A 23,247-nucleotide genomic window follows, 5' to 3' on the forward strand; every position below is an offset into this window, starting at 1 on the left:
GAATGGAATGATGGAATGACCCGCCAAACTCAATCCGAGCAGTCTTTAGCCATCTTCAAGAAATGGCTAAAAACACATCTCTTCCATCTTTATTTGACCCTCTAACTCTAGTACTCTATATTCTAATTCTATTTTATCTATTTGTTTTATTTTTTGGTAACACTTTATAATAACTTTCATTAATAAATCATTAACAAACATTATGTAGTACTTAATGGATCATTAGTTAATATATATTCACATAAATAGAAACTGAAATAATGTGCTTGTTAATGTTTACTAATAAATGTATTAAACATTACCTAATAATTAACATTTCATGTAAATTAAAATGCTTACAAATGTCATTAAACTTCTAATTCATGCACAACTTGAAAATCTACAAATGATTTTAGCAGATGTTACAATGATTAAAAGCTTTTGTTAATGCACAACACTTTTGCTGCTGTTGAGGTGTGATACGGGTAAGGTTACGGACAGGTTTGGTGTATGGGTTGGGTAAGGGGTCAACAGTGTACAGGGGTCAATTTGATTACTATAAGGGAGCAATATTCAATCTGTTTATGTTGCATTGTTTTGATAAATGATAAATTAAGTATATTCTTGAAAATTTGTTGTTGTTTTCCCCCCTCCTGTTGATGTATGATTTAATGAATATTCTGTTTAATGATTCACAATAGTATACTAATATGTGTTGAGGCAATAAAAACAAGTTTTGTACCCAAATTACAATGTGTGTAATGTCTTTACCAAGCATTTAGCTAAATTTAACAAGCCACCATTTACACAAACGTTGTTACAGTATAGCTACACGTCCAGTGCCAATAAAGATACTAGAAAATTAGTAAATGTTTATAAACATTTACAAATGATGAATAGTCTCAACTTTAGATTGGGTACTGCAAAAACATGAACAAATTATTAATAAATGATTTTTAAAAATGTGAAAATAGGGTAAATTCTGGTCGTTTTGGACACTTTTTGCCATCAAAATGACTGCGCATGAAGGTACTAATGATTAATAAATGTTTATAAACATTTACAATTGATGAATAGTTTCCACTTTTGATTGGGCACTGCAAAAACATTAACAATTAATTAATAAATTATTTAAGATGTGCAAATAGTAGAAGTCACAACAAACAAAGACCAAATATGAGTTAATGAATATATTAACATGAATAATTTGTGAAGTGCTTAAAATAAATAATTAAGCTATATTTTCACAACATTTGTAAATGTAAAAATGAGCATTAGCTGATATGTGAACTGAAGTTTAATGACACGTGAGCATTCAAGTGGTCATTAACAAATTGTAATTGTTGTGTAATTTCTGTTCAAATAATTTGTAGATTTTCAAAATATTTTGTAAACATTAACTAATGACCAGTTAAGCATTATATAATGTTTGTTAATGATTTATTAATAAAGCTTTTAATCATTGTAAACCATCAGTCAAAATCATTTGAAGATTAAAAAAAAAAAAAAAGCATGATCATATGAATTGAAAGTTTAATGACATATGCAAGCATTTCAATTTACCTTAAATAATGATCTGTTAATCATTTGGTAATGTTTAATAAGTTCATTAGTTAACATTAAGAAGCACATTATCTCACATTTCTATATATGTAAATACTGTATATATTAAGTAATGATTAGTTAAACATTATGTTTGTTAATGATTTATTAATGAAAGTTATTATAAAGTGTTACAGATTAAATGTAAATGTAATTTGCGCTGCTCTTGGTAGATTGTGCTGGTCATTATGGAAATGATCTGGCTGCGTCTGTGTTCTTTAATGTGAGCATTATTAGGAAATAACCCACAGAATTTTTGGAATTTTATGGAATTGTGCTCTAACGTTATTTGCCCTGTTTAGTAAATCTGGCCCTAAGTTCATTAAAATTACTTAACATACAGTTAGGTCCATATATATTTGGACACAGCCACAATTTTTTATTATTTGAGCTGCTGACCAAAACATATTCAAGTTATGTATTAAAAATGGGCTTAAAGTGCACACTCTGATCTTTACTTTGAGGGTATTCTCATCAAAATTGGAGGAAAGGTTAAGGAATTACAGGAATCCCCCCCCCCCTTTTTTTTTCAAGGAACCATAAGTAATTGGACAATTGACTCAAAAGCTGTATCATGGACTGTTCCGTTGGCCATTCTTTCATTATTTCTACATATATTAAGCAGGTAAAAGGTCTGGAGTTGATTCTAAGTGTGTCATCTGTGAACCCACATCATGCGGTCAAAGGAGCTCTCCATACAAGTGAAACAGATAATTGTGGGGCTTCAAACACAAAACAAATCCATCAGAGAGATAGCAGGAACATTAGGACTGGCCAAATCAACATTTTGGTACATTCTGAGAAAAAAAGAACGCACTAGTGAGCTCGGCAACATAAAAAGGGCTGGACATCCACAGAGGACCACAGTGGGGAATGATCTGAGGATCCTCTCCATCCATGGTAAAGAAAAACCCTTTCACAACATCCAGCCAAGTGAAGAACACTCTCCAGGAGGTAGACGTGTCACTGTCAAAGTCTACAATCTAGAGAAGCCTTCACCAGAGCAAATGCAGAGGGTTTACCACAAGCTGCAAACAAAGTCAGATTAGACTTTGCCAAAAAAAAACATCTAAAAAAAACAGACCACTTCTGGAAGAGCATTCTTTGGACGGCTGAAATTAAGATCAACCTGTACCAGAATGAGGGGAAGAAAAAAAGTATGGAGAAGGCTTGGAACAGCTCATGATCCAAAGCATACAACATCATCTGTGAAACATGGTGGAGCAGTGTGATGCATGAGCATGCATGGCTTCCAGTGGCACTGGGTCACTGGTGTTCATTGATGACGTGACAGAAGTATATATATATATATCCCTTTAATGTTCACTCCAAGAAATGTAAAAATGTAAAATTACTTGTTTGCATTTTTTAGGTTATTGGGGCACTAATAACACAATTCATAAAAATAAATAATTATATACCACCCACCCACATAGCAATTTTTCTCTGGCCCAGCTCCGGCCCTCACAATCAGCTTTTGCTTCAGCCATATACCGCAATGACTTACGGTCCTAGTGTGTACCAAGTCTGGATTCCAGACAAGGGCCACACATGGGCCAGAATTGGCCCAAGTCTCAGCCAAGTTAATTACCCATAACTGGCCCTGAATTGGGCCAGTTCTGGCCCATGTGTGGCCTTTGTCTGGAATCCAGACCTGGTACACACTAGGACCGTAAGTCATTGCGGTATGTGGGCCAAGCAAAAGCTGATTGTGTGGGCCGGAGCTGGGCCAGAGAAAAATTGCTATGTGGGATTTGAGGTCCTGTATGACCATACCCGTATGACCATAGCTGGCCCTGTTCTGGTCCTATTCGCTGGACCAGATGGGTTCCACATGTCAGCCTCAACAAAACCATAACCAAGCCACTTGATACACACCCCTCCCAGATGAATAGTCACAACAACGACAATATTCTGAACAAATATTTAATCATGTTTAATCAGCAAACCAAGTTGAATGAATCTCACACCTAACATACAGTATTGTCAGTTCACACTTTCACAAAAACTATAAAAACATGCTTATTTGTCAGTGTGTTCACCCTGTTGGTGTATGGCAGTGTGAATTGGCTTTTAGGTGCTTTGGAATACAAAACAAAAAACAGTAAAATAAATATATATTTGTTTAATGTTCACGCAATTAACACAAAATTCTTAAATAAGGTAGTTTCTCTATTTTTGCAGTATTCAAGTGTTCGTGTCCCTGAATAATATCTGCATGAACCTAAGTCTGAAGAGTACACATATCTAGTAGACAGCAATCCTTGTGTGTGAGTTGTATGTATTATTTGTGTAACTTTAGGGACTAAAAACAGCAGAGAGACAGCCTCTGGCTACTTGTCAGCTGAGTGAGTTGACGCGCTGTTACCATGGTAACCTCCTCCGCTTCAGTTTGATTTGAATGCTCAACGCGCGCGCTCATTGGCCGTCCACACGAACGGCAGCTTTTTCTATGCGGTTTGGCCGTTCGTCCTCACGCAGACGCTGCGCCACGTCACTGAAACAAAAAAATAATTATCTCCACCTACTTGAAACTTTGTCAGGCTTCTGATTGGCCAACATGGCCTAAAACACATCAATGTTACGCATTTACATAAATAGTACAAAAGTCAAATAAAATGTCCTGAAATTTCATCATGTATTGTTTAGTAGGCCTACATCAAACTGTAAATTGAATGAGAATATGAAAGCAGTGAATGCAAAACATTGTTTGAAGTCAGTTGTATATAAATAAAACAACAGGATATACTATTCTATAATATAACATATAATATAATATAATATTATATGAGGCATGAATATAATTTCACATGTAAACACAATTAAACACAATATGAGCTTTATGTTATGCATTTTAAAAATATATTTTCAAAATGTATTTCAATATATTTAACAGTGTTTCACATATATGTGAATATATTACCTTTCTGTATGGGAAAACATTGGGATTTTAGTCAAAAATATTTGAAATGGATTTTAAATGTGGGTCAAGATCGGCAATACTTATGTGGCCCACATATCTACATTTGACATCTGGCCCATGTCTTGTGTGCCGTCTTAAACCCGGTACCACCTCTGCCAAACTCGGGCCATGTTTGGCCCACATGCTGTATGCCAGTGCCGGATGAATGGCAGATGAATATATGAATATATATATATAAAACAACAGAATATATTATTCTATAATATACTATATAATATCATATATTATATAATATCATGAGGCATGAATATAATTTTGCATACAAACACATAATAACACAGTATGAGCTTCATGTTATGCATTTTAAAAATATATTTTCAAAATATATTTAACAGTTTCACATTTATGTGAATATATTACCTTTCTGTATGGGAAAACATTGGCATTTTACTCAAAAATATTTGAAATGGATTTTAAATATGGGTCAAGATCGGCAATACTGTGGCCCACATATCTGTATTTGACATCTGGGCCAAATACTGCATTTGACATCTGGCCCATGTCTTGTGTGCCGTCTTAAACCCGATACCACCTCTGCCAAACTCGGGCCATGTTTGGCCCTCATGCTGTATGCCAGTGCCGGATGAATGGCAGATGAATATATGAATATATATATATAAAACAACAGAATATATTATTCTATAATATACTATATAACATCATATATTATATAATATCATATGAGGCATGAATATAATTTTGCATACAAGTAAACACATAATAACACACAACATGAGCTTCATGTTATGCATTTTAAAAATATATTTTCAAAATATATTTAACAGTTTCACATTTATGTGAATATATTACCTTTCTGTATGGGAAAACATTGGCATTTTACTCAAAAATATTTTAAATGGATTTTAAATGTGGGTCAAGATCGGCAATACTTATGTGGCCCACATATCTATATTTGACATCTGGGCCAAATACTGCATCTGACATCTGGCCCATGTCTTGTGTGCCGTCTTAAACCCGATACCACCTCTGCCAAACTCGGGCCATGTTTGGCCCTCATGCTGTATGCCAGTGCCGGATGAATGGCAGATGAATATATGAATATATATATATAAAACAACAGAATATATTATTCTATAATATACTATATAACATCATATATTATATAATATCATATGAGGCATGAATATAATTTTGCATACAAGTAAACACATAATAACACACAACATGAGCTTCATGTTATGCATTTTAAAAATATATTTTAAAAATATATTTAACAGTTTCACATTTATGTGAATATATTACCTTACTGTATGGGAAAACATTGGCATTTTACTCAAAAATATTTGAAATGGATTTTAAATATGGGTCAAGATCGGCAATACTGTGGCCCACATATCTGTATTTGACATCTGGGCCAAATACTGCATTTGACATCTGGCCCATGTCTTGTGTGCCGTCTTAAACCCTGTACCATCTCTGCCAAACCCGGGCCATGTTTGGCCCACATGCTGTATGCCAGTGCCGGATGAATGCCAGCTGTGCCAGATGCATGCCAAATCTGGGCCAAATTTGTTTGCTGACTGGGCAGTTTTTTAAATATAGGCCTCTACCAAATGGTTGAGATGCTGCTTGATGGTAAAAGTATCTTTTACATAATTATAAATGTATAATAGCATTTAAATAATCATTTAATACCTACAAAGACAAAAACAATGTTGAAAATGTAAAAATACCATGAAACAATTCATGTCAAGTAAATTTTATTTCAACAAAAGAACTTCGCTCCCATTTTCTGCATAAAATTCCAACAATTTTAACGACAATTGTATTGTCAAAAACATATGGGGCCCTCTCCAACTTCTCAGCTCTGCTGTGTATAATCTCCAAAGAACTTTTGTTCTCCTGGCATAAATTAAGAAATGACTGTCACTGGAAGTTTAAAAAAAAGATTAAAAAGTCATTTTGGTTTAGTTTTGTCGTGGCCACGAGATATTAAGTCGTGGGAACGTGATAATACTGTATGTCGTGGCCATGAGTTTAATCATGCATAAACAAACCAGCGTGACCATAGCAACCTGGGATTATCAGAGACTGATCAAATATATTTATCCATCCCACAGTCCGTTGATCGTGTCTTTTTATGTAATATATGTGTATATTAGGCTATTATTATTATTATTATTATTATTATTATACAGCCCTGAACGTTAAGAGATCGAAATTAAGGGAAAATAAATCAAATACATAACAACGAATATAAAAATATTACCAATACTAATAAAATACATGGACTTACAAGACTTCTGGGATGGATAAAAATGTTTTCTTGTCGGCCTATTTTATTATACTTTATGTAACATTTATTCATAATAAACTTAATTCGAATGTTGTCTACATCGCGATACAGTCCAGTACGTAGCCTATGGTTAACACTTCAACCACCAGAGGTCGCTGTATACCTAAAAGCGCCAGCGGGTCAAATTCACCCATGCCATGACTACTGTTTTGATATGGCTAAAAACGTAGTATGTCACTGTATTATGCCACTGTCTTCACAATGTCTAGAGTCATAAAATTATTATTTTTAGTCATCAGCTATGTTTTTGTCCTGTTGTTCTAAGTTCACAGCTATTTTTAAGCAGGTTACACTAATCACTTTTCTTAATGATGAATATAAACCAGCCTGCAATGACTTACGAGGAAATAAATACATATTTGGGTGTTGTAATATTATAGCTAATAAAATGTTTCAAGATAACCCATATTATTTAAATGACTAAAACACCCTAAATAGACTATTATAAGCAATACTAATTCACCACATTGCAAAGGATGTACAATGACAAATTCAAGTGCACAGTTTCACCTAATTAATTAATTTGTTTAGTTATATAATTTATCATTTGAATAAGAGAACAACACCAATAAACTTGGGGTAATCATAAAAAATGTTTTATTCATTACATCATAATTCATTTTTTTTCAGGAATAAATAAGCAACACAGTAGCGAACCATAAACGCTAAAAAATTGCAAACACAAATTAATATTTAATCCAAAGTTTGAACATTTATGAGTAGAGGAATAAACATCTAAAACATCTTCATTTGAACGTGATGACAGGAATGATGGCGCTTATAGGTATAAATGCCCGATTTTTGTTCTGGTTTTATCTAAACAATTTTTTTAACAATAAACAGGGGATTGTAAATAACACAATTTTAGTAAAAGTCAATGACTTATATATTATGTAGCCTATTTGAAAAACAGCCATGGGTAAAATTACCCCGTGGTGGTGTTAATATAATAATTTAATAATGTATTTTTTGTTTGTATAATTTCTTAATTAAAAATAAAATATTAATAAATACATCTCTGATAATCCCAGGTTGCTATGGTCACGCTGGTTTGTTTACCCATTAATATCTCGTGGCCACGAGAAATTTAAACCAAAAAGACTCAAGCTTCATTTTTTTTTAAACTTCCAGTGACAGTCATTTCTTAATTTATGCCAGGAGTTATGTAAATGAAAAACGAAGTCGAGATGGATATGAAGCTTGAGTCTTAGACCTTTTTAATGATGTATAGTTTGTGAAGTTAATTGCATTCTTTTACATTAAAACTAGCAGTAACTCTGAACTAATGTAAACAAAGAGCGCTGTGCACAGGTTAAAGGGTTAGTTCGCCCATTTAAGACATGAAGTTGTATGCAATCCTTACCAGCACTATAGTGCATACACACTGACCCACCCTTTAGTCACCTCCCTGGTCAGAGTTCTGGCCGCTGGAAGTTTTCAAGATAGTACTCCCGGTTAGTTTCGGGGCCTCAAAACTGTGCGTTTTACGTGAAAAATTATTTGCGTTTCAAAGCTTGATTAATTTACATCACAAAAAACACGCCTGACAAAATTCATACCTCAGTTTTAATCGGCACTATTTTCTTTCCATTTCTATCAAGCTGCGCTGCTGTCAATGTCAACAGTGCGCACGTTCAGATCAGCTGTTCCATAGTGTTTACACAATCGAATGACAACGACATAAAAAGTAGAAAATGAACAATGGTGCGAACTTGTAAATTCCCAGGCTGTGACCACAAGAATGTGCCGGGATCACCGTTCAGATTCCATCGTTTTCCAGTTTCGGATATAGCTACGAGACAGCTTTGGCTGGTTGCCATCGGCTACTCTGCGGGAGCTAAAATATCGAGAATCAAGGATTTCCGTGTGTGCAGTGCTCACTTCAGCGAAGACGATTACATCCCCAACCAAGGAGGAAAAAGAAAAAAAATGATTTTAAAGAGTTTTGCTGTACCAGTACCACGGGTAAGCTCTATTTACTAACTTTATGATCCAATGTCTAAACTGTACCGTAAACAAGCTGAAAATTACTTTCATCATCATCTGTTCCGTCTGACATTGTGCTAAAATTGGTTTCGTCATCAGAAGTTTCGTAGTCAGACATGTTGTCAGCGAGTCGCGCCATCAACAGCTGATCTGAACGTGCGCACGGTTGACGTTGACAGCAGCGCGGATTGATAGAAATGGAAAGAAAATAGTGCCGATTAAAACTGAGGTATGAATTTTGTCAGGCGTGTTTTTTGTGATGTAAATTAATCAAGCTTTGAAACGCAAATAATTTTTCACGTAAAACGCACAGTTTTGAGGCCCGGAAACTAACCGGGAGTACTATCTTGAAAAACTTCCAGCGGCCAGAACTCTGACCAGGGAGGTGACTAAAGGGTGGGTCAGTGTGTATGCACTATAGTGCTGGTAAGGATTGCATACAACTTCATGTCTTAAATGGGCGAACTAACCCTTTAAGAGATTTTAAACAAGCACTATTAATGCACATTTAGTTAACCAGATGAAACAATACACATTTTAATGCTATAAAAGTGTGCACACATTGAGAGAAATAAACAGCAGATGTTCATATTAACAACTTCTTTAACTTGAGCAAACGCTGCTAATACACATATACATTTATTAATAAAACGAAAGCATGCATGTTTTAAAGCTAGTGAATAAAAGGAAACGATCCGCCCGCATGCCTCTGCTCAATGACGGTGCCTGGATCAGCTGTGATCTGCGTCTCGGACCGATGACGTCACTTCCAGGGAGGTCCTGTTGGACACGCCCCCGTCCCCTGACTCCACCCCCATGTCAAAACAGCGCCACAAAGTGAGACGCGCAGAAACGTGAAGCGCAAAGGGAAAACGGTATCGCAAGCTCAAACTTGACTGAAACGCAAAATAAAAGCTGCATTGCAAATAAATTAGTAGATATGGCCATGGAAAATATGTATTGCAAAATCATTGCTTTTGCTCTGTTTTATTTATCTATTTTGCAATTCTTTATTTTTATTTGCAAAACTTATTTTATTTTTGCAATACTTTATTTTCTTTTGCATATATATGCGGCATTAAATTGACTCCATAGGTATACCTATGATGAAAATTACAGGCCTCTCTCATATTTTTAAGTGGGAGAACTTGCACAATTGGTGGCTGACTAAATACTTTTTTGCCCCACTGTGTATGTATATGTGTGTGTGTGTACTGGTTTTTGGGGTTTATGGGGACAAAATTTGTATAATGACATGGGTATGACAGAGGTATTACAATTTGAAGGTGGTTTATGAGGACACTGCCTATGTCCCCGTAAATCAAAAGGCTTAAAAAACATACTAAATGGTGTTTTTTATTTTTTTTATCTAAAAATGCAGACAGTTTCCTGTAAGGGGTAGGTTTAGGTGTAGGGCAATAGCACATACAGTTTGTACAGTATAAAAACCATTACGCCTATGGAGAGTCCCTGTAAACCACAGAAACAAACGTGTGTGTGTGTGTGTGAGTTCGTGTGTAAAATGTATTTAATTTAATTTTAATTTTTTTGCCAGGGAAAATATAACATGAGGTAATGACTTAAATGTATATCTCAGATGATTAAAAAAAAATAAAATAAAAAAAATCAGTAGATATAAATGAAACTTAAACTATTTTACACCTCACGTGCAAAGCCCACGAAAGAACCAGAGGTTATATAAGCTGCGGTCGTCACATCACGCGCACAGCCGGACTCTGAGTGGACATCGCCCGACGGGAGAGCTTTCATGATTGTTATGTGTCTGCCTGTCGGGAATCCCCTTTGTCCTTATTTGGTTTAGTTCCTGTCCCCATTAGTTAATTATCTGTCATTGTCCCCACCTGAGTTTAATTACGTTGTTTGCTCTTTTGTTCTCTCTCCTTTAAAAGTCCTCAGTCCTCCTTTTGTGTTTGTCCGTTATTGATGAGTTAAAATAAATGGGAAAAGTGAGTTGATGCCGTTTCGTTCTCTTCTCTTTCATTTATATTTCATTTTGCTTACGCCACAACCACACGCCCGTGACAGAATAACAGACCGAACTACAGGATGGAATTCGTGGAAAGCGTGCCGGCCTTAACCCTCCAGAGTCTTCCCTTCTTCACTTACACCTGGGAGTTCTGTGAGCTCGCCGCGGCAACGACGTTGCAGGACGCCACCATCATTGAGATGTTCCGGCTCGGGGCCACTTTCCACCGTCCCGTGGACCTCCCAGACAGTGGCAAGTATGGCAAGTCCGCTGGTCCCGTCCAACTCGTCTGTGCCTCCGCTGGTCCCGTCCAGCTCCACGCTTCAAGAGCGCCCCCCTGTGCCTGCGCCACGAAGGCGCCTCCCTAGCTCCGCGCTGCCAGAGCGCATCCAAGAGTCCGCGCTTCAAGAGCGCCCCCCAGTGCCTGCGCCACGAAGGCGCCTCCCTGTCTCCGCGCATCCAAGAGTCCGCGCTTCAAGAGCGCCCCCCAGTGCCTGCGCCACGAAGGCGCCTCCCTGTCTCCGCGCATCCAAGAGTCCGCGCTTCAAGAGCGCCCCCCAGTGCCTGCGCCATGAAGGCGCCTGCTAATTCTGCTTTTTAATAACAAATAATTACAATAAAAGTAAAACATGTATGCATGTGTATACACCAGGGAAGAAATAAAAGTCATATTCAAGTAAAATTATAATTATTTTCAATACTGAAAATATTTATTCTTTTTTACTTTTTTCAGATTGTCATCCGACTGTTGTAAGTGATCAGTCTAGCAGTCATCCTGCATCTTGGATTTGCCATGTTCAGTTTGTACAGACATATGCATTATCTGCTAGTGAGTGATGCTTTTTCTTTTTCTCCCCTATGTTTCTGTGTCAGTAGCTGCCTGCACCCCAAAGGCTCCACAGCACTTGTCACAAGACTTTGGCTTTGTAAGTATATATATTTTAAGCTGACTGTCAAACATTTTTCTCATTTTTTAGGTTCATTAAATATGTCATGCAGCAGTTATTTATTTATTTAAGCATCATCTGATCTGTAAAGTTATGTATTTTGTAGTTTGTTAGTGAATTATGTGAATAGTGTAATAATGTTCCTGCTACATTTCTTCTAATATTTTTGTGATTGCTATATATATATATATTTTTTTTTTTTGTCAGATTTGTCAAGATCATCTGAAAAGAGTTCACCTGTGCCATGTAAGTAATTGAATATTATATTTTGCTATAGAGTAGATGTGTAAATATTTGATTTCTTTTATGATATTGTAATCAGATGGGCTAGGACAGTGGTTCTCAAACCTGTCCTGGAGTACCCCCAGCCCTGCACATTTATGTCTCCCTCAGCTATCACACCTGATTTAACTCATCAGCTCATTAGTGGAGACCAAGACCTGAAGTGGGTGTGTCAGATATAGGGAGACCTACAAAACGTGCAGTGCTGGGGGTACTTCATGGAGAGGTTTGAGAACCACTGAATTAATCTTAAGATTAATTTTGTTGTACTGTTGAGTCAGGGTGTTGTAAGTAGTCAAGTAGTAGTGACCATGCAGGCTGCCCAAAGTTTTATAGACCTTTTTCTTTTTTTTTGTCATTTTTAAACTGTATTAGTTTTAAATTAAATCTACAACATAATAATGTCTGCAAAAAGTGAAAAGGTCTGAATTTCTGAAATGACTGTTTGACCACATAAAATGATATATACTTTTTTTCTTCATCTTCTTCCTACCTGGTCTTTAGCTTCATGTTTAAATAGGCAAACTTGTGCCACATATACCAGACTGACACACACACACATATATATATATATATATATATATATACACACACACACACACACACACACACACACACACACACACACACACACACACACACACACACACACACACACCAGGACAGCCAAACACAAGAACAGTTTCTTCCCCAGGCAATCTACCTTATGAACAGTTAAATGCCCCCATTATGCAATAACAATGTGCAATAACCTTATATTTATTTGCTACCACCTCCATCCTAGTACATCCCTGCATCTCCTTCTATTCTAACCCATTATATCATCTATAGCACAACTGTACATACGATCATCTATGTTTCAAATTATTATTAGTATTTTATTTTTTTATTTATATTTACGTGTGTGTTTTTTATTCTCATCTTATTTTTATTGTCTGTGTTGTTGTCTCTGTGAACTGGAAGCAGCCACATGGATGCATGTTTTCAAATTTGAAAGTCCTCATCATTTCCACATCTGTACTACAATCACATGCACTTTGCTTGTTTACTCAACACTTAAATGTGATATGTATGTTGTGTGGATTATAGTGATGTTTTTAGCACTCTCATTCTGACGGCACCCATTCACTGCAGAGGATCCACTGGTGAGCATGTGATGCAATGCTAAAATTCTCAGTAACACTTTATAATAACGTTCAGTTGTAAGTTAATGATGAACTAATAATTTTCAAAACGTGACTGCATTCAAAAATCATTGAAATGTCAACATTGTACTATTATCATCATGTGTGTCAGAGAAGACATCTGTCTACACCCTCACTAGTCAGCCTTTACATTGCAGTACACACTACAAAGTATTCAAAACCTGTTGTGTAAATGCATGAATAAATCATTTACAAAGCTTTCTGCATCCCCTGATCTAAAGTGTAAACCACTCATCACTTGTAAATGTGTTACACATTATTTGTAGATTTGGTTACACTTTATTTCGATAGTCCACTTTAGACATTCTACTAACTATAAGTAACTACATGTCTACTAACTCTCAGTAGGGTAGGTTTAGGGTTAGTAGAATAAGTTGACATACTTGCAAAGTTTCTGATAGTATGTTGTGGACACATCAAAATAAAGTGTTAGAAGTTAAGCAGACAGTCTACTAATACTCTAATGACTGCTAGTTGACATGTAGTTGCAATGTTATTTACTGTTAGTAGAATGTCTAAAGTGGACTATCAAAATAGTGTTATCGTAGATTTTTCTTTCTTGTTACAAATGATCTGTAAGTGTATACAAGGCATTTACAACACTTTCTGGATCCCCTATTCTAAAGTGTAAACTACTCATCAGGTGTAAATGTTTACTCATCATTCGTAGATCTTTCACCCTGGTGTATACACACAACCTGTAACCAGCAGGTTTGTAAAACTGATGAGTAGTTTACACTTTACAATGTCCCCACACCACAGGCATTGTCCTTTCAGTATAATGTGTCAAGCTAAAGATTCTGTTAGTTAGTGTTTTTTTTTTTTTTAATAGAATACCACAGATAAAATGTATCTACTTTCTGACAGTTATCACTGAAATAGGTGTCTTGGGAAGTCACACTTGTCTCTCTGACAGCAAACAAGAATCTGACATCAGGTCACTGTTATTTAGCCAATCAAATTTATAGGCACTGTCTACATACTCATTTTAAATGTTTGGGGTTTGCTGACGCTGAGTTTGCAAATGTGTGTTTATAAAGTTTCTGACTAGGAATTTTGGAGAAAGTGACTGGTCTTTGTCAGTGCTGGGTAGATTGCTTATAAGTTGTAGTACATTACTGATTACAGAAAATACATTCCCTTCTTTGATATCAACATGAAATGCAATAAACACCAGGGTTTCTCAAACTGGGGTTAATTTAAAAACTACAAAGGGTTTGTAAGTAGATAAATATTTAATAATTAGTGATGTCTATTTTAGTGGATGTAAAAAACATGTTAATTTGATTAATTAGTGTTGTAAAGGCTCCTTTAAGAGAGGGCTTTTATTCTGACATCATATGAGCAGTCTCGTTAGTTAAGCCGCTGTTGCCTGCTGAAGTGTACATCTGTCGAGTCGATTGCTGAAAGGACATTTCTACTTGTTCAGTTGCGACATTTCCTGCAGCTGTTACCTTGAGGTGTTAGTCATTGACCTACAAGTAAGCCTGTTTGCGTTATTTTTGTTTATTGAGATCGGTATTGAGTTATTTATAACTGCGTCACCCGCACATGTATAGACATGCCCGCAGCCATCGTTTCTGTTAATTTAGTTTAATGATTCTGCTCGAGATGTGATTATTTATTCTTTATGGATATGGATATCACTGTTTTGTTTTCCATGATACTGCAGTGACATGGTATTGATTATTTTGAGCTGTTTATACCAAACTAGCGATCACATTCTGATGGGTCCTGATTATAGGCATATATGGAGGGACGTTTATCATGTTAGATGATTGCTTATAGTGCATACTGTGATACCTTTATTCTCCCTTCTTGGATTGTATTGTTCACTGAGGAATGGTACAGATGAGGATTTAGTATATTTTGGCTGCCTTTATGTACCAATGGATTTTTATCATTGTGTATATGCTTAATTATTGTTATTCATGACTGTTTATTGTATTTCTTGTATTCCAGACTAATGCCTCTACTGCCTGCAAATTGATAACATTCTATCAATACATCATCTAAACCCAATCACCTGTCTCCTCATCCTTTATATTATATTGTGCTCTAACCGGCACCCAGGGGGTTCACTCATCCAACTGCAAATCAGATCCTGACAGTCAAAGTCTCTCCAACATTGTGGTCCTTCGAGCCGGATGAGTGTTCCTTTCTGAAATGATGGACTCTGACGAGGAGATTGTTGGCGGAGCATGCCCTAAACGCTTCACTCGTCCTCTAGCCTACCTAGAACAGTATGAGGTGCAGTATTCCCAAGGAAGACCTGTCTCAGAGCCTGGTGTGTCCCGCACTGTGGAGACGCCTGTCCCAGCCTGGTCCCCGTCCTTTCAGCCGTCTGTTGCCTTCCCTGGTGGTGACTGCCTCCATCCTGATGGCTCGCAGATCCTGTCGTCCAGTTATCAGCCTACCCAGCCTCCTGTGTGCCCTCAGCTGGTCCCTTCCCCACCTTCAGCGGCTGATTCAATTGCTTCTGCTCATCTCAGTGAGCTACAGCACCTACGTCACGAGCGTGCAGCCTTCGAAGCTAATCTGAGAGAGTTGAGAGTTGGTACAAGCAGTGCAGTCCCTTCGAGCAGACCTTAGCCAAGCTAGAGGTCAACCTCTGTTGCCGGGGCAGCCTTCAGCATTGCGGTTGTCCAGTTCTCCAGTGAAGCCCTGTGTATCCACTCCTGTAGTAGATTGTGATCCTTTCCCTGATCTACCTCCGCCACCTTGGCCTGAGCCTGACGAAGCCTTGGCTAGACAGTTTGGTGCCCTCGAGTTGTCTGATGCAGCTACTTCCTATCGGCCTGTGGTCTCAGGGTCTCAGCAGAATCCCATAGTGCTCCCTACCACTCGCTCATGCCCTCCTCAGCCTAGTGTTCCTGATGCTGGTGATTTCCCTCCACCTCCTACTCCTCAAGACCTTAGAGAGATTCTCACTCCTAGTGTCATGCCAGTGCCTGCCCACCACCAGGCAGCACCTCCCTCTCCTAGGGTCCCAGCCTTTCTCCCTCAGTCAGAGCCTAGGGTGCGCACTGTAGTCCCTTCCTCTGAGTCTGTGTATCGTGGTCCCCCTCCTACCATCCCTAAGTTTACGCATCCAGATCCTAGTGAGTTTGCTCGCCTTCGCATAGCCCTGGAAAACCTGCTTCCCCCAGATGGCACGGAGCTGTTTAAGTACCAGATCCTAGTAGATCACCTTAAGCTCGAGGAAGCTAAGATGATAGCTGATGCTAACTTGAATTCCCCTACCCCCTTTACCGATACTATGTCAGCACTTTGTGACAAGAATGGCCAGCCACATTAGTTAGCCTTGAGGAGGATAGCTAGTGTCCTGGACAGTCCTGACGTTAGACGAGATGACATCCCAGCCTTCCAGAGATTCGCTCTCCAAGTCCAGTCACTAGTTGGCTTGTTGAGAACCTTAGGACGTGATGGGGAGCTCGAGTTGAGTTGTGGTTCCCATGTCGCACGCCTTTTAAGCAAACTTCCCCCAGAGCAGAGAGCGGAGTTTCGTCGCCACATGTTTCGTCAACCTGGTTCTACACCTAACTTTGTTGACCTTTCTAATTGGCTTCGTTATGAGACCTGGTGTCATAGCTATGATGCAGAGTTGACCACTAAGAGCTCACATTCTGGCAAGAGATCCGTTGCTATCCTGCATGGAGTTGGAGCATCCTCAGCCCCAACCACATCCTTGTCACCTTCCCCAGTTGAGTCTTCCATGCCTCGTAGAGGTTCCATGCAGCCAGCGAAGTGTGTTAGAATGAAGCGCTATTGTCCATTCTGCGGTGCATCTAAGCATTACCTGAGTCAGTGTGCTTCCTTCGCCCAGCTTACGCCTGATCAAGTTAAGACCTGGATCCATAAAAACAATCGCTGTTGGCACTTTGCCAGATGCCACCACGCTGCCCAATGTGATCTGAAGAAGCCCTGCAGTCTTTGCCGTGGCCTACATCTTCGTTCCCTTCACGACGTGAATGTCAGTCCTTCCTCTACTGAGGATTCTGCTACTGTGGAGAAGAGTTGCTTCACGAGCTCCTCCTCAGACAGGTTCTTCGTGTGATGCTTAAAGTGGTTCCAGTGCACCTGAGTTATGAGGATCGTACCCTGGAGACTTTCGCCCTCTTGGATGATGGGTCTGAGAGAACGATCCTGCTTCCCACTGCCGTTGAAGCCCTAGGGATTCAGGGTGTTCCTGAAGACCTTCCATTACGGACGGTCAGAGACGATGTTCAGGTCATTCGTGGTTGTTCCATATCCTTCCAGATTTCTCCCGTCTACCGACCGCAGATCAGTTATCAGATCAGTCACGCCTTTACTGCTGATCTCCTTAACCTGTCGCGCCAGTCCTATCTGGTGGATCAGTTGCTGCGGTTCTCCTTATCGGTTCTGACCAGCCCCACCTTATCACCCCTACTGAGCCAGTTCGACGGGGCGGCCCAGGAGCTCCAGTTGCTGTTCGTACCCGCCTAGGATGGACACTTCAGGGTCCTGTTCCTTCCGTAGGTGGTCCTTCCACCCCTCGCCACTGCATGCTTATCTCTTTGGTTCCTGTCCAAGATGAGCTCCTACACCACGTACAGAGATTGTGGCAGTTGGATACAGTTCCTCACCGGGAGTGTAAAGAAGTTACCCATTCCAAGCAAGACCAGGAAGCCCTTCAGCTACTTGACCACAAGACCCTTACCCTTGAGATTGAGGGTGTTCGTCGCCTTGCCACTCCCCTTCTCTGTCATAAAGACATGCCTTTGTTAAATGCTACGAGAGATTCAGTCTTGTCTAATCTCTGCAGTGTGGAACGGCGTCTGTTGAAGGATCCTGAGAAGGCCGAGACCTACCGAGCAGAGATGCGTAAACTCCTTGAAACTGGAGCTATCTGTGTAGTGCCTGATCCTGATCCTGTTCCTGATACCCCTGAGTGTTGGTACATTCCTCACCACATTGTTAGCCACAATGGGAAGTCCCGTCTCGTCTTCAATTGTTCCCATCAGCACCGAGGTCAGAGCCTTAACCAGTACCTTTTGCCCGGACCAACCCCCGGAACTTCGTTGTTAGGTGTCCTCCTTCGTTTTCGGGAGCATCCTGTAGCTGTGAGAGGAGAGGAGATATTAAGGCGACGTTCCACCAGGTTCGCCTCCTACCTGAAGATCGTCCTCTGCTCCGCTTCCTATGGCAAGATCTGCAGATGAATGAGGCTGCTCGGACCTTCGAGTGGTTGGTCCTACCCTTCGGCACCACCTCCAGCCCTTGTTGTGCTATCTACGCACTCCAGCGCCACACTCGTCAGCACTCCTTAACAGATGAGGAGATTCGTTTCTCTGTAGAAAGATGTTTCTACGTAGATAATTGCCTCCAGAGCCTACCTACTGCTGATGCAACCCGGAGTCTGATAGATCGTCTGCGCACTATCCTTTCTGGGGCTGGATTTGAGATCCAGCAGTGGGCCTGTAACGATCCAGCTGTATTAAGTCACCTACCTCCTGAGGCTCGAGTGACTAGTGTGGAGTTGTGGCTGACGCAGGAGAAGGCCGATGTTCCTGAGGCCACATTAGGTTTGAGTTGGAATTGGCAGTCTGATACCTTGTCCTATAAGCACAGACCCGTGATCTATGAGACCCCAACCTTGCGGAATATTTATAGGGTCCTTGCTAGTCAGTATGACCCTCTGGGACTGCTCCTTCCTTACACCACTCGTGCGAAGGTGATCGTGAAGCACCTTTGGAACAAACAGAGAGTGGGATGATCCCAACCTACCTCCGGACCTTCTCCATTCCTGGATACAGTGGGAAGAGGAACTTCGCGCCCTTCCTAGTGTCTCTTTTCCTCGGCCTTATGTTCCTCCTGCAGTTGGGATTGATGGAGTTACTCGCAAGGTCCACATCTTCTCAGATGCATCTGAGCAAGCCTACGGAGCCGTAGCTTATCTGTGTACCGTTGATCCAGCTGGTCAGACCTACCTCTCCTTCCTCATTGCTCGGTCCCGAGTTACCCCTAAGAGAGTACATTCTATTCCTCGATTGGAGCTCTGTGGGAGCTTAGTCGCAGCCCAGCTTGCGAAGTTGCTGGCAAATGAGTTGACCTTGACGATTCAGTCTACTGTGCTGTGGACAGATTCTACGACAGTCCTTCAGTGGTTAAAGTCAGAGTCCTGTCGCTACAGAGTCTTCGTTGGCAATAGGATAGTTGAGATTCAAGAGCTTACCGATCAGTGCTCGTGGCGTTATGTTGGTTCTGCAGATAACCCTGCCGATGACCTCACCAAGGGGAGATCTCTGTCCTACCTCGCTTCCCTGAACCGGTGGTCCCGAGGACCCCCTTTCCTTCTCCTTGACCTTCAAGAATGGCCGGTCCTTCGTACTTCTGAGGCTGGTGAAAATCTAGCAGAGTTGCGAAAGTCCACCTTCTGTGGAGTTGTTACCTCACCAAACACCTCTAGCCACCCCGATAAATGGAGTTACCCTACCTGGATAGACCTACTGGATATCACTGCCCGAGACCTACAACGAGCCAAAGTTCATGTCCTTAAAGGCGTCCAACTGGAATCCTTCCCTGAAGATTACCACCTGTTGGCATCCGGGAAGACAGTGAAACCTAGTAGCCGTCTAGTTGCCTTGGCCCCTGAGATGGATCCTTCTAACGGCTTGATTAGATTGGGCAGTCGTTTGAGGAGAGTGGCTGACCTTGCAGATTCTGTTGTCCATCCTGTAGTCCTAGACTCTAGACATCCAGTTACTCGCCTGATAATCCACCATTACGACAACCAGTTGCATCATCCTGTTTGCTGAGATAAGGAGGCATTAATGGGTCCTGCGAGGCCGTGAAGCTGTTCGGCGGTTTCAGCATACCTGTCTGGAATGTCGAAGATGAAGAGGCCAGCCTTCAGTGCCTCAGATGTCTGATCTACCCTCCGCCCGCCTACAGCTTCACAAGCCTGCCTTCCATTCATGTGGGATGGATTGCTTCGGTCCTTTCCTAATCAAGATTGGTAGACGTACAGAGAAGCGTTGGGGTGTTCTGTTTAAGTGACTTACCACTAGAGCCATACACTTAGACTTACTCCCTAGCCTGAGTACGGATTCCTTTCTTATGGCCCTTCGGAGGTTCATCGCTAGGAGAGGCACCCCAGCACAGTTATGGTCAGATCGAGGGACCAATTTCCATGGAGGCGAGCGGGAGTTGCGAGAGGCATATGCCGCCTTAGCTGCTGAACTGCAGCGTCATCTTGCGTGCCAGAAGATCAGCTTCTGCTTCAATCCCCCATCAGCCCCTCACTTTGGTGGAGTTTGGGAGAGGGAGGTGAGATCTGTCAAGTCAGCTTTGTATATCGTTTTGGGTTCCCAGTCGGTTCCTGAGGAGGTCCTGATGACGGTCTTGTTGGAAGTCGAGGCTATCCTTAACTCAAAACCTTTGGGTTACGTATCCTCCGTGGTGGATGCTGACCCAGTGACCCCCAGTAGTCTCCTAATGGGGAGGCTTGATGGATCCTTGCCTCAAGTCATTTACCCAGAATCAGAGATGTTAAGCCGCCGAAGATGGAGACATTCCCAGATCCTAGCCGATCGAATCTGGTCTCGATTCATCCGGGATTATCTTCCTAGCTTGCAGACCAGGCAGAAATGGCAAGCCTCACCTCCTGACCTCCGTGAGCATACCTATGTCATGATTGTCGACCCTCAGTTGCCCAGAGGTTTGTGGCCTGTAGGTAAGTCATTCAGACCCATCTCAGTCCTGATGGCCACATTAGATCCGCAGATGTGCAGGTCAAGGATCATATCTATACCAGACCAGTGGCCCGCCTGGTGGTTCTATCAACCTTGCCTTCAGATGATCCTGGAGTTCCGAACCCTCCAGAATAGAGTCGCCTTTCTTGAATACAAAGATGCTTCTCATCTTTGGGGGCGGCTGTTGTAAAGGCTCCTTTAAGAGAGGGCTTTTATTCTGACATCATATGAGCAGTCTCGTTAGTTAAGCCACTGTTGCCTGCTGAAGTGTACATCTGTCGAGTCGATCGCTGAAAGGACATTTCTACTTGTTCAGTTGCGATATTTCCTGCAGCTGTTACCTTGAGGTGTTAGTCATTGACCTACAAGTAAGCCTGTTTGCATTATTTTTGTGTTTATTGAGATCGGTATTGAGTTATTTATAACTGTGTCACCCACACATGAACAGAAACGATGGCTGCGGGCATGTCTATACATTTAGTTTAATGATTCTGCTTGAGATGTGATTATTTATTCTTTATGGATATGGATATCACTGTTTTGTTTTCCATGATACTGCAGTGACATGATATTGATTATTTTGAGCTGTTTATACCAAACTAGCGATCACATTCTGATGGGTCCTGATTATAGCCATATATGGAGGGACGTTTATCATGTTAGATGATTGCTTATAGTGCATACTGTGATACCTTTATTCTCCCTTCTTGGATTGTATTGTTCACTGAGGAATGGTACAGATGAGGATTTAGTATACTTTGGCTGCCTTTATGTACCAATGGATTTTTATCATTGTGTATATGCTTAATTATTGTTATTCATGACTGTTTATTGTATTTCTTGTATTCCAGACTAATGCCTCTACTGCCTACAAATTGATAACATTCTATCAATACATCTAAACCCAATCACCTGTCTCCTCATCCTTTATATTATATTGTGCTCTAACCGGCACCCAGGGGGTTCACTCATCCAATTGCAAATCAGATCCTGACAGTCAAAGTCTCTCCAACAATTAGTGATGCATTAATAATTTTAACGCCTTATTTTTTTCCATTTAAATGCCCCTTTAGATATTGTATCAAAAATACTCTTGTGAGTTTTTTGTTTTGTATTAATATCATATAATATAGTTAGACAATATCACATGAGCAATTAGTGCTGTTTTTGAATAGCATGAGTTCAAATGTGATTCTGATTTTATGCAAGCGTTTACAAGTTAAGGTTGTCTGTTTTTGCCCAATTCAACAGATTGTGTCAAAATAATTTTATTTTTTGAATACAGTCAAGAAGTTCAAGACCTCTGTAGGGGCAAAATGTCCACATTATAATTTAAAGGGAAATGCATTTTATGCTTTCATACTACTTTAATTTCTTGTCAGAGAGCCATGTGTGACTTGCTAGCCATAGGTTCCTGGCAACTGATCAATATAATAGTTATGAAACTTAACAACTGCCATAAATTGTATCAGTAGTTAGATTAAAGTTAAACTGCAAGATTGTGATGCTAATATGTATGCTTCCCCCTTAGATTAGCAGTAGTACTTACTTATAAAGAGCTTTGAACACTCTTCCCCTTTGTAGAACAGTCAAGATGAAGGTTCTAGAGGGGTTTCTTTCTCTAGGTTTGTTGGCTGTTTTTTGGAGCTCCAGTAATGCAGAGCAACAGGACTTCATGTTACTTGCTGGCCCTCTGAAATCCAGCCAGACTTCATCATCAGATGAAGACAATACGTTTAACTGTGGAGGTCCACTGCCTCAACAATCCAGAGCCTACTTCCTGTACCTTCAGAGCAGAGGGGTGACCCACTTTAAAGTTCCCCTGTCCTGGTCTCTCATCCTTCCTTCAGGTGATCCCAACCAGCCACATGAAGACACTGTCAAGTGCTACAAGACGCTCGTGCAGCAACTGACTGAATCGGGCATCAAACCTCTGCTGGTTCTCCATCGGTCTGCAGTACCAGAACTCTTCAGAGCCAGATATGGAGGCTGGGAGAATCCCTTACTGGTGCAGATGTTTGAGCAGTATGCAGGATTTGTGTTCAATACATTTAGAGATCTTGTGGACACATTCATCATGTTCAGTCACCTGCATGAGTTACATGAAGTGCAACTTCAAAATGCTGTCCAGTCTCATGCAAATGTTTACAATGTCTATCATCAAATGTTCAAAGGTAAGGCATGAGTTTATTAATTAATTTATTATCAACTTAGGTAACACTTTATAATAACATTCGATTATAA

The 23,247-nt window shown here is 40.2% G+C and overlaps 1 protein-coding gene across 2 annotated transcripts; it reads left to right on the plus strand.

Annotated features, from left to right (window-relative positions):
* Nucleotides 1-10,382: 10,382 nt before the first annotated feature.
* On the plus strand, nt 10,383-23,244 carry LOC131546625 (lactase/phlorizin hydrolase-like). Of its 2 annotated transcripts, XM_058786341.1 has the most exons (4): nt 10,383-11,604; nt 11,731-11,780; nt 12,009-12,047; nt 13,050-23,244. In XM_058786341.1, exon 4 carries the CDS (start codon nt 22,598-22,600, stop codon nt 23,186-23,188), a length of 591 nt encoding a protein of 196 aa, XP_058642324.1. In that variant the 5' UTR covers nt 10,383-11,604; nt 11,731-11,780; nt 12,009-12,047; nt 13,050-22,597; the 3' UTR covers nt 23,189-23,244. The 2 variants fall into 2 exon arrangements, with proteins under 2 accessions (XP_058642324.1, XP_058642325.1); XM_058786342.1 differs by having other exon boundaries at nt 10,383-11,780; nt 22,854-23,244.
* The last annotated feature ends 3 nt before the right edge of the window (nt 23,245-23,247 follow it).

This window comes from Onychostoma macrolepis, chromosome 09 (genome assembly GCF_012432095.1).
Source record: "Onychostoma macrolepis isolate SWU-2019 chromosome 09, ASM1243209v1, whole genome shotgun sequence".
Taxonomy (NCBI): Eukaryota; Metazoa; Chordata; class Actinopteri; order Cypriniformes; family Cyprinidae; genus Onychostoma; species Onychostoma macrolepis.